Source organism: Astyanax mexicanus, chromosome 20 (assembly GCF_023375975.1).
Source record: "Astyanax mexicanus isolate ESR-SI-001 chromosome 20, AstMex3_surface, whole genome shotgun sequence".
NCBI classification, from domain to species: domain Eukaryota; kingdom Metazoa; phylum Chordata; class Actinopteri; order Characiformes; family Acestrorhamphidae; genus Astyanax; species Astyanax mexicanus.
Window position 1 is genome coordinate 36,759,593 of NC_064427.1, and position 13,139 is coordinate 36,772,731.

The 13,139-nt window shown below is 36.5% G+C and overlaps 1 protein-coding gene across 3 annotated transcripts in view; it reads right to left on the reverse strand.

The window, feature by feature from the left end:
- Positions 1–13,139, reverse strand: part of tiam1a (TIAM Rac1 associated GEF 1a) — a 149,261-nt gene that overhangs the window by 11,331 nt on the left and 124,791 nt on the right. For all 3 annotated transcript variants that reach the window (XM_022681429.2, XM_022681431.2, XM_022681430.2), the window contains 7 exons: positions 8,814–9,032; positions 7,801–7,869; positions 7,368–7,493; positions 5,547–5,655; positions 3,825–4,004; positions 1,310–1,428; positions 367–475 (listed from right to left, as the gene is read on the reverse strand). In XM_022681429.2, coding sequence (XP_022537150.2) covers positions 367–475; positions 1,310–1,428; positions 3,825–4,004; positions 5,547–5,655; positions 7,368–7,493; positions 7,801–7,869; positions 8,814–9,032 — 931 coding nt within the window. The remainder of the gene's footprint in view (positions 1–366; positions 476–1,309; positions 1,429–3,824; positions 4,005–5,546; positions 5,656–7,367; positions 7,494–7,800; positions 7,870–8,813; positions 9,033–13,139) is intronic.

Genomic DNA, 13,139 nt, shown 5'->3' on the forward strand with positions numbered 1-13,139 from the left:
TTTTAAGTCATACTAGTTTAGCATTTAAAAGAGCAAAACCCGACCCAAAGAAAATCAGTAACCCACTTCTGCGGGCCAAATCAGCCTTCCGCAGCTTCTGGCTACTCTGAAATGCTTTTAAACGTCTCTTGTCTGCAGAAAGCTCACAAAGCCGAGTGACTGCAATATTAATGTCCAGAGTGCCACCGGACAAAAAGTGGTTTCTCCAGCACCGGTGGGCCAGAAGACGGCAGTTGCAGATGTGTATGTGCCGATGAATAAGAGACAGGATGCTATTCCGGGAAGCAGTGGCCCACTTTTCCCACCACCCTCTCTCTCACACACACATGCATACTCATGCATGCGCATGCATGCACTCTTACTTACCGAAGGCAGCGAGCTCGGGGTCTTTCTTTCCCTTCATCAGAGATGATGGGGGGTTGATCCAGGCCACAGTAGCGTGGAGTAATAAGTCACCCATAGACAAATCAGCCACCTGCAGGAGATTTGGAAAATCAAAGTTCAAGTTTAGATTATTCTGGAAGGTGTAATCCAGTTAATGTAGATTAAGCATGTGTACCGTATATTTTTTTTCACACTATAAGGTGCACCGGATTATAAGGCGCACTATCAATGAACGTCTATTTTTTTTGTCTATTTTCATACACAAGGCGCAATGGATTATAAGGCGCATTCTAAGTGACACTAGTAAGAAACAGGGGTGTCGCCATGTTTCTCTAATTCAGCAAGTTTTACCACTGGGTGGTGGTGGGGAGGTAGCTAACTTACAAGTTAAAGAAAGCTAAGCTAAGTGAACAAAACTGTAATTCTGAAAAAGAAAACCTTCAAAGTCAAATGAGCACTGGATCCTAATCTACACATTTAGCTCCTAAAAACTGTTCATTTGGGTGAGTAAATCCTAGATTCCCTAAGCCTAGGATTTCCCCTAAGCCAAATTTCTCCAGCACTAAGGCTGGAGCATTAGCATTAGCAGTTAACCACCCACCCCATAGCACTGTACACTGAGGAACTCACATAGTTTGAGTGGTCCAGAAAGCCAGGGCGATATCAGTTAGAAGTAGCTTCTTTTAACACAGTAAACACACACTCCAATATACTCACCTCTGAGTGGCTAAAGAGCTAGTGCTTAGCGCGGTTAGCATGTAATGCTAATGCTGCTCCAGCAGTGCTAACCGTGGTTAGCAGCAGGCTACAGGCCAATAATACAATAACACAACGACTAAAGAGCTAGTGCTAAAGCTAGAGCTAGTTAGCGGCTAATGCTAATGCCATCTAAAAATCTAAAGATCTAAAAATATTGTTTCCTTGCCTCTTTCTTGTCTGCGCTCTGTTCACTGATGAGCTGGTCGAACACAGCTCCGTACTCCTCATGGATCTTCTGCATCTCGTTGATGTGGCTCGCCACTTTGTTCATGGCTTTAATAGCAACTGTACAGGATGAAAGAAATCAGTAAGAAACAGTTAAGTCTATTATAACTGATCAAGTTAAACACACAGAATGCTACATATGGTCTTGCTAACAGCTGTCTTTTATTTAAAACTAAAGCTTACTTTATCTAACTATATTAGGTGACTGGAACCCGCTTAAGCCTTTAAAACTTTAATGGCAACTGACATAAACCTACTTATCATTGCTGTTGTGCAAAAACCTATCTGTCTTTTTATTTTTTGTCCTGCTTTATGTTTGTTTAAACCAGTAAGTGTAGAACAGCATGGACAGTACAATGTAAACTGTGTTCTTTTTTATCTCTAGTGCCTAATTCTAACAGTTTGCCCCAATTCCATTTCTCTTTTGTACAATTACTCCTTGTATTTGAGTGAAACCTTTCCTCTTGGAAAGAGTTATAGAATAGAATAGAATAGAATGCCTTTATTGTCATTATACACATGTAAAATGAGATTAAAAGCCACTCCCTTTTTTTTCCAGTGCAAACATACATATAATATAAGCATAAAGTGACGAGTGCAAAAAAAAGAATCAGTGCATGTGTGAGTTCAGTAATGGCTTTTGGGTAAAAACTGTTTTAAATCTGTTTGTCCTCGCTTTGATGCACCTGTAGCGCTTCCCTGAGGGCAACAAATCAAAAAGCTCAAAGCTTGGATGGGTGCTGTCCTTAATCGTGTTCCTTGCTCTGCTGAGGCAGCGCGACGTGTAGATGTCCATCAGGGAGGGAAGAGGGCAGCCAATAATCCTCTGTGCTGTCTTGACTACTCTCTAAAGTTTCTCCCTGTCAGCCATGGTGCAGCTTCCATACCACACTGTTATGCAGTATGTCAGCAGGCTCTCTACAGAGGAGCGGTAGAACAATAGCAGCAAGTTGGAGTCCAAACTGTGTTTCCTGAGAACTCTCAGAAAGTGTAGCCTCTGCTGGGCCTTTTTGATGATCACTGTGATGTTCTCTTTCCAGTTGAGGTCAGCAGAGATAAGGACACAGAGAAACCGGAAGGTGTGGACCCTCTCCACATGCTCATCGTTGATGTAAAGGGGGGCTAGGTCGGTGCTGTGCTTCCTGAAGTCAACAATGATTTCCTTGGTTTTCCTGGTGTTCAGAGTCAGGTTATTCTCCAAGCACCAGGTTGCCAACCTCAGGACCTCCTGTCTGTAAACTCCATCTTCTTCCACCCTTAGAGATAAGTCCAACCACTGTGGTGTCATCAGCAAATTTTATGATAAGGTTGCTGTTATGGGCTGGTCTGCAGTCATGGGTGTAGAGACAGTACAGCAGGGGACTCAGCACACAGCCCTGTGGTGAGCCAATGCTCAATGTATGAGTAGGGGAGAGGTGGGGGCCAAGTCTCACAGTCTGGGGCCAGTTGGCCAAAAAGTCCTTTATCCAGGCACATGTGAGAGGAAGGGGTGAAATACTTTGGGACAACCTGATACAAATAAATAGCAGTGGAGCGCTAAAGTTCAGCATCCTAACTGCTGGTTAACTAGCTAACTTTAGGGCATCGTATGCCTTTAAAAAGAGTGCAGGTGGTGCAGCAATGAATTATTATTGTCCATTCCCGAATTCCTTTGTGTTGGGGAGCTGAAATTAGCTTTTCTAGCTTTAATATTATTTTTCCATTCCACCTCAAATGCTGCAGCTTATGCCGTCTGTTGGAAAGGGAAACTTAGCTAGCTAGCTAACTACTAGGATTTGTTTTATGCTGAATTGTTATGAAGAAGAAAGTGGCTATAAAACATTGAAACTACATATAAAACTATAGTAATACAGTGGTTATTGTCATTTTTAACAAGGAAAATACACAAATTTGTGGGTTTCATGGCTTCTTTCCAGTGTCATAGCCCTCTGAAGGGACAATTAGCCCTAATTCTTCCCTCTACCGCTCAAACCTAACATGCATTTTTACACCCTAACAAGGGATGAAATTTGATTGGGTCTAAGTTTCCATTTTGCAGTTGTCATATTGACACATTTGGGGACTAAATATCCTTTAAAACATTACTTTTCCTTCTTTTCATAGTCACCACTGTATGCTGACTCTCTGAAAGCAGTCCAAAGGTTATACTTATTGTGTAATAATAATATGGCATTAGTTCAAACATATAGATAATAGGCTGAAGATACATGAAGGCAATTGCATGTTATGTAAAAGTCTAAATTAAGCACCATGTCAGATGTATATTGTAGTAAAAAAAAGATGCATTAAAGATTAACAAGATTTAGATTTGCACATTTGTTCTCACATCAATTAGTAATACAATTACTAACAAAAGTCAATGGAAAAAATAAATTGTGAATTAAGTAAATCAAGTAAATTAATGATATTAATTTTAACACTTTTATCAGTCGTTGGCTTTGAGAGACTGTCCTTACCATTGAGATGGTAGTGCTCCTCACTGTCGGGGTCAGTGAGGCAGTAGAGCTCTCGCAGCAGCAGAGGGTATTTCAGCACCCTCTGGATGGGCTTGATCAGATAGGACTCCAGAGTGGAGGAGTGCTGCTGTCTGGGGTTCCTTTCAGCCAGAAACGCCTTAAACTCTGGGTCAGTCTTGGCTGTAAAAAAGGACAGTAGTGATAATAAGCCTGAGTAGCAATAAGACAAGTCCAATAAAAGATTTTATTGATTTTTTAAGCAATAAAGCGATAATAATAGTAGAATAACACGACAATTACACCATTTTAAAGACTATTTTTTAATTAATCATAGATTATTCAGTTACTGCAGTCCAGTGTATGTATGTATGTGTGTATGGAGTTGCAATTATTGCAGCTAAAATACTGTTAACTGTTATATATGTGAACAAACAAACAAATAAACACATAATAGACTATATCGCCGTTATCAAATATTATTGAGGTCATGACCATTTATTGTGATGTAATTGTCGTGTCAGGTAACGATTTGTCTTCTTATACAGCTCTGGAAAAAAATAAGAGGCCACTTTTAAAAAGGATGAGTTTCTTTGATTTTACTAAATTAAAAACCTCTGGAATATAATCAAGAGGAAGATGGATGATCACAAGCCATCAAACCACCAAACTGAACTGCTTGAAATTTTGCACCAGGAGTAAAGCAGCATAAAGTTATCCAAAAGCAGTGTGTAAGACTGGTGGAGGAGAACATGATGCCGAGATGCATGAAAACTGTGATTAAAAATCAGGGATATTCCACCAAATATTGGTTTCTGAACTCTTAAAACTTTATGAATATGAATTCACATCTTTTTTGTTATTTCAGCCATTTCTCATTTTCTGCAGATAAATGCTCTAAATGACAATATTTTTATTTGGAATTTGGGAGAAATGTTGTCTGTAGTTTATAGAATAAAACAACAATGTTCATTTTACTCAAACATAAACCTATAAATAATACAATCAGAGAAACTGATTCAGAAACTGAAGTGGTATCTTAATATTTCCAGAGATGTTCAATAAACTACAGTCACCACAGAGGGGCAGTGTTTTCAAAAAATAAAGGAAATCCATAAATTCCTCAGTGACTTAGGGGCAGACCTCACGTTTCTAAAAGTACACGCTTGGTTGCTTCAAACTGTGCATTAAACAGCTACCCTTTCCATTCCAGCCTAACCTACAGCACTGAGCCCGGTGGGACGGGATGGATGACTGAACACTGTACACTTTCTGTACTCTACACTGAACACGACTCTCCATCTCTCACATTCACTGCTCTCCACATCCTGCCAAGCATTATGAAAAAGTGTGTACGAAAAGGGCCTTGGGAAATGGCACAAGCACAGAGAGGCAGGAAAAGGCCTTCTCTGGGAATTTCAGACAGTAACAGTAGCCCATGTTTACTGTGAGACTCAGCTAAACCACAGCATCTCAAGAGAAGAAAAACAACATATTGGATTTACAGGATCTACTTTGTTCAGATTATTAAAAAAGTGTACGCTTGTGAATTTAGCACCCGGAGCTGTGAGCCGTGTCCACAGAACAAAAAAGAAGAGTTTCCAGTTTCAATCAATGTGAAAGTCTCTTGTGGACACTGACATCTTCCTGCATTGTGATCTCTTGTCTATAGGAGGCTTTTGAAATGAGAGAGAAGCAGGAGTGTAACTGATAAGGTGGGCTTACCTTTGGTGAGGACCTTTGGGACTTTTGTATGGCTGGCACAGAAAGCGCTGTAAATTTTGAAGCGGTCCGCATAGTACAAGAAGGAGCCTCCAAGAGAAAAGAGCACTTTCTGTGGAGCAGAAGAAGAAAAAGAAAATGTATTATGATGATGGATGTAATAAAAAGTAAAATAATAACTGTTCTATCGAGAACAAATTCATGACCTGGCTATGTACTACTGAGAACCACTTAACAATCTGAAAAGAGGTCAGAATTCCGCTAGTGCAGGCTGGAGAACCAGTGGGCGTGAGCAAAGGGAAAAGGACATGTCAATTATTTTAGACTGAAGCCAATCACACATCAGCCTTTTGATCTCAATCACTTTTTTTAACTGGCAAAGTTAGATGACCATCATTTTTAAACTTAAAACACAACTTTTAATTATCAATAATAAATAGTACTCATACAAATATATATAATAATACATGGAGCATTTAAATAAGGTGCATTTTGCATTGTTTATACAGTTAAAGGACATAAACAAATATATTTGTATTCAAAATGTGTTCCAAATATCAGGAAAAAATTTAATCGTGATTTAAATCAAATCGAATTGTGAACAGAGGGTACCGTTACTCTCATAGAAATTAGTATTATTAATAACCACTTGATGAGTTTATAATGTTACATTGGGGACCACTTGATAATATAATAACCCACAATTGACAGCAACTTGATATTTTGATAATGGTACTATTGGGAACCATTGATAATATGATAATTGCAACATTAAGACCCACTTAATAATCCGATTATGTACTATTGAGAACCACTTGATAGTCTAATAATGTATACTGAGAAACATTTAATAATGTAATGACTGTACAATTGATAAACACGTGATTATTCAAAATTGTAACATTGGAAAGCACTTAAAAATCTGATTATGTACCACTGATAACCTCTTAATTATCTGATAATGTATTAATGAGAAGCACTTGATAATCCAGTAACTGTAAGATTGACAACAATTTGATATTTTAAAGTTATTAATGAGACTCGACCCTTAATAATCTGGCAATTTGCCTTTAACAAACATTTTATAACCCGATAATGTGACTTGGATAATGATACTACTGAAAACCATTTCATAATGTTCAGTTGAGAAAATCATATATTTAACCCTTGTGTGGTGTTCATATTTTTGTTACTCGTTTACTTTGTTACTTGTATTTAGTTCAGCAAAATTAAGCAATTTTACATTAAAATGCTTTACACATGCTTGCTTCACCTAAATTGCAAGCAATATAAACAGCTTACATGGTTAATATTTGCCCTTTACCTTTCTTATGTTACATTTCTTTTAAAAAGTGCTACTCTTTTTTTATTAGTTTTTTAATAAAATGTAAAAGAAAATGAATTAAAATCAAGATATGAGTAGAAAATTTGTTTAGTTTCAAATTTACAAATGAAGCAATGTTTATTAGCCCTTGGCCAAACATACTGTATGTAATATAAATGTGTGTGTGTGTGTGTGGGGGGGGGGGGGTGTACAGTGTGTGTTTATCGAAAATGTGTTTTGATATATGTTTTTCACAAAAAATGAGCCAATGCCAATGAGTTTGAGTTAGAAAAAATATTTTTTTAGTATCATTTGATGAAAAATGAAAACGGGTCCCACAGACCCGAACACCACACAAGGGTTAAAAATGTAAAAATAAGAAACATTTGATTATGTTCCATTGATAAGCATTTGATAGTATTACCAAAAAATAACCATTTAAGAAAAGACCACTGAAACCAACTAATTAGGTATAATTTAAAACCAGTTACGAACAGTACCTTAAACTGGTCCACCCTCTCGAGCTTGTCTAAATCTGTAACCAGTCTAGTTCCATCTTCCAGAGTCTTTAGAAACTCCACCTGAAACTCCACCATCTCCGGCAGGTTCCCAAAGAGAACGTCCAGCTGCAAACGAACACAACAAGAAATCAGCGTCTGTCAGTAAACTTTAAACCTTATTCACACCGTCTCAGTACAAAACAGCACCTAAAATCCATCGACTACTTTAAGAGTTATGCATTATGATTAATTTAGTTATTGTTTTCTTATATTTTCTCCCCTACTCATCCTGGTTCACTTTAACAGCATGATGGCAGTCCAGTGATACACTGTATGTTTCATTACCAGTCAACAACAGTTTGGAAATTAATAGTTTAGAGCTAGGGTGTGTGACTTCTACAGATTTTGATCATGTGACATTTATGGCACCCACCTCATCCTGAGAGAGGAAGTGTTCCTTCTGCAGAGGCGTCAGGTACCGCTCTATTAGACAGTTCAAATCCTATAAAAAAGCAAGAGAGAAAATATTATGGGGTGGAAAAAGAGTTCAGTTTCTGAATCAGTTTCTCTGATTTTGCTATTTATAGGTTTATGTTTGAGTAAAATAAACATTGTTGTTTTATTTTATATACTGTGGACAACATTTCTTCCAAATTCCAAATAAATACTAAAATATTTTTAAAATATTTTCTTTTTTCACTAAATGTTCCTAGAGCCTGCTAGAGAAGTTAAAAAAGGTATGTCTTATCTTTCAATACATTTTCAGTACAGTTAGTTACAAGTTCTATTTTTCTCTCACTCAATGTTACTACACTCAGCTAGAGTAGTTAAACAGTTAAACAGCAGATTTTAGCGAATTTATCTCACACACATTAAGCAAATCAGAATTAGCATTTTCCCTTTTTTTTTTACTAACACCTTAAATTCCACCTTATATGTAGCAGGTCAGCCAGTAGTTTCGAAACAAAACCTAGTTTTAGACAAGCTAATGTTTATTTTTCTATTTCTATTTTTTTCAATCACTCAATGTTACCAGAGGCTACTAGAGTAGTTAAAAATGTTGTGTCTTGTCTTTTATTAAATATATATCTCTATTATATATCTCTATAGGCTATTTAGCTGCTGAAGGCCTGTAAAGCACACTAAAACCCCTATCATTCAACTCTAATTTAAGTTCTGAAAACATACTGACCATGAGACCTAAATAAATAAAATATATCAGCAGAATTATTGACAAAAGTGAGTAAACTCGTTTACTTACTTTAAATCATGCTGATAATATATTTTTCATTCATGTAATTTATGTACAAGTACATTACATAATTTATTCATATACTAAGTCATTTATGGGTTAAAAGTTACTGAATAATTATGTATGTAATGTAGACCAGCGCTGCAGTTTAGTGTATAATTAGTATGAAACCCTTGATCACAGCAGCAGCTGACCTTAACGTAGGTGCGCTCCGTGTCCACCAGCTCACTGATGACCTTCCGGAGTTTGTCTGCGTCTGACAGCTGCCGCTGGGTGGCGGGGGCGGGCACAGGGGAGATGGGGCTGGGTATACATGAGGAAGAGGAGGAGGAGGAAGAGGAGGACGATGGCAGGGCCTCCACAGGATTCATGTCATGAAGGCTGCGACAGAATGCGGTCACTTGCTCCGTACTCTGGAAAGAGAGAGGGCGAGAAAGAGACAGAGAACATTACTCACAGTTTTAAACTTTAATACTGCCTTACAAAACTCCTATACGACATTTACCAAATAATAAGCATTAGTATAATTAACCATATAAACAATAAGCCTGTATTTTTAAAGGTTCACAGCATGTTTAGTGCTGACCACTGACTGACTGACCATTAAGTACAAAATTAACCCATTACCTTAGAAGCCGAACGAACCGGAAAGCAAAACAATAAAACAACCATTGCAAACAACTGGAGGCATGAACACACTGCAGATCACACAAGATGGTGCAGAGGAACAGATCATGGCTTGTCTGCTCAGGTTTACAATGCCACACCCCTTTCAGGATCCATGTCTTAAGTTGGCCCTCTTCTCACTTCTGCGTTTAAGACAGGTGATATCATCTAGTGCATAAAAAAACCTGTGTTTACAATCCCATCATGATGAAGTATGTGAAATATGATGATCTAAAGTCTCTGACTCTACTGATTCTAATCTGTTTAATGCGGTGCAAAGAAGGAGCTATTTTTCTTGTTTAAACTACTTTATAATGTTCTCATTCTCAATGATGAGCTCACATTCTTTAGCCTGTCATTATCTGAGTTGTTGTAACAAAGCTGAAAAATTATATATATATATATTTTTTTTTTTTTTTGAGCAAGAAGATACAGACAATTATTAGAAGTATATTTATCAGGTTTTGCTAATAAATCAATTATCAATAACAAATCAATAAAAGCTGTTAGGCCAAGCTCACATTACTAGCCACATTGCTCAAATCCGAGTGGAGAGCACGTATTCAATTTAGGACCACATATGAAAGTGACTCAAATCTGATTTGAAAAAAAAAAAAAACGGTTTTAGCACATTCACACAGCCCTGAAAAAAATCAGATCTGAGCCACATTGAGCAAAAAATGTATTTGAGTCACTTAGGCCTTAGTTATTGTCTATTATAGACAGCAAGGATATGCTCTTAGCCATATTAATCTGTGGACAGGCTTTAATGACTTAAATGGGATAAAAGCAACATATCTGGTAACATTATATGAAAATTCATTTTTTTCCACAAACTTCTGTGCAATTCAGTTGCTGAGGTTTCAACAAAGTCAGTCAGATAGGTTTGATTTCATAGGTTGTGATATAGTCACTGTTAAATAATTTGCGTAAATAACCAGACACATCATGAATGTACAGTTAGGCCCATAAATATTTGGATTAAAACATGTAACAAATAGGATGCAATTAAGGTTTAGACTTTCAGGTTTAATTCAAGGGGTTGAACAAAAAAATCCTATGAATTGTTTAGGAATTACAACCATTTATCTATAAAGCCTCCTCATTTCATGGAATCGAAAGTAAAGTAATCAAAAGTTGTACAAATGATATAAGGGATACCTGTTATCTGTCTGTCTGTCTGTCTGTCTGATCTCAAAAGCTATTTTCTAGGTTCCATGTGCTATTCCCTAATTAATCCACCATCAGTTAAACTGGTAAAATGGTTTGCAGTTGATTCCAGTTTTGGTGTTTGCATTTGGAAGCTTTTGCTTTGAACCCACACCATGCGGTCAAAGGCACTTTTAACCCTTGTGTGGTGTTCGGGTCTGTGGGACCCGTTTTCATTTTTCATCAAATTATACTAAAAAAATATTTTTTTCTAACTGAAACTCATTGGCATTGGCTCATTTTTTGTGAAAAACATATATCAAAACACATTTTCAATAAACATACACTGTACACCCCCCCCCCCCCCCCCCACACACACACATATTTATATTACATACAGTATGTTTGGCCAAGGGCTAATAAACATTGCTTCATTATTAAATTTGAAACTAAACAAATTTTCTACTCATATCTTGAGTTTAATTAATTTTCTTTTACATTTTATTAAAAAACTAATAAAAAAAGAGTAGCACTTTTTAAAAGAAATGTAACATAAGAAAGGTAAAGGGCAAATATTAACCATGTAAGCTGTTTATATTGCTTGCAATTTAGGTGAAGCGAGCATGTGTAAAGCATTTTAATGTAAAATTGCTTAATTTTGCTGAATTAAATACAAGTAACAAAGTAAACGAGTAACAAAAATATGAACACCACACAAGGATTAATTGAAGAGTAACAGACCATCATTAATCTGACGTAAGAAGAAATCTATTAGAAAGATAGAGAGATGTTAGGAAGGGCCAAATCAACAGTTTGGTACATTCTGGGGAAAAAGAGAGCAGTGGTGAACTCAGGAACTCAAAAAGCCCTGAAGTTGAATATTCTGCAATGGACGAGTCAATCACCAGATCTGAACCTGATCCAGCAGCACTAAATTAAATTTGCCCAATTTCTTTTGAGCTTCTGAAATGAGGAGGCTTTGTATATAAATGGTTGCAGGTCCTAAATGCTTCATAGAATATTTTTGTTCAAGCTCTTGAGTTAAACCTGAAAGTCTACACTTCAATAAATCATGTGTTTAATTTGAAATGCAGTGTGGAGGCATGCAGAGCTCAAAGTATGAAGAATGTGTCACTGTTCAAATATTTATGGGCCTAACTGTAATAATTCACATACTATGTGCTACACATTACTGTAGGCTTTCACTAGAGGTATCCACTTGCCACAGTGAAAAGGACACAGTACATAGATGTGGGTAATCTATAGGGTTGTGCAATGTTGCCTTAAAATAATATCACAATATTTCAGGGCATTCTTGCCAATATAACATTACAAAACCAAAAATGTATTTAATTCAATTTGAACTAACATCCAGCTCTGGACAAAATTAAGAGGCCACTTCAGTTTCTGAATCAGTTTCTCTGATTTTGCTATGTATAGGTATATGTTTGAGTAAAATGAACAAAATGAATTGTTTTATTTTATAAACTACAGACAACATTTCTCCCAAATTCCAAATAAAAATATTGTCATTTCGAGCATTTATTGGCAGAAAATGGGAAATGGCTAAAATAACAAAAAAGATGCAGAGCTTTCAGACCTCAAATCATGCAAAGAAAACAAGTTCATATTCATAAAGTTTTAAGAGTTCAGAAATCAATATTTGGTGGAATAACCCTGTTTTTTGATCACAGTTTTCTTCCATCTTGGCATCATGTTCTCCTCCACCAGTCTTACACACTGCTTTTGGATAACTTTATGCTGCTTTACTCCTGGTGCAAAAATTCAAGCAGTTCAGTTTGGTGGTTTGATGGCTTGTGATCATTCATCTTCCTCTTGATTATATTCCAGAGGTTAAAAAAAAATTGGTAAAATCAAACTTTTTAAGTGGTCGTTTTTCCAGAGCCATAGGTGTTAGCAAAGTAGCTAACTCAGTTACCACAAAATACTAACACAAAATACAAAAGGGAGCATCATTAAGCCAGATAATTACAAACTAGCTACACAGCACTGTGTTACTTTGAGTTTTAGTATGACATTTTATTTATAACTGTCATGTTTGGGGCAGTGGGTGATTTATGTACCAGCTCTTTAGGAACTAATCAAGCAGTTAGCATGGTGGCTAGCTCTGTGAACAGTTTCTATTCACAGTAAACCTACTAATAGTCTCCTGATTTAGTGTGCATGGAGTCTCTTTCTTTAATTAGCCTTTTTTAAAAGGAAGCAAAGGAAAACTAAGACTTGAGATTAGCTAACATTAGCATTTCCTCTTATGGTTTTGGTCTTAAGAGGTTATATGATCTGTGTGTACTGACATATTCTACCGAATCTGTGCCATTTCTGTCCCCAGGAAATTAATTAAAATACATTTTATTAATAACCATAGTGTCTTGTTCATTGACCTAATTGCAAAAGCAAAATATTATATAAACTACTTGGAACACTGAAAAAATAGTATGTGTTACCTGTCCCTACTCACTAACTATAAACTTTACCATGAAATATACTTATTACTTTGCATTGTTGTGTGACTCGAAATCCCATATATGCTTATATTTCCATAATACATCCATAATATTTAAGTTAAAATACACATTTTAGTTGTGTCTCTGGGTTTTCACTCAGTCCTGTTACTGTAACACATTACCCCATCGGAAACATCATGAACATTTTACGAGTCACATCTTCAGGAAGTGACATGGGCT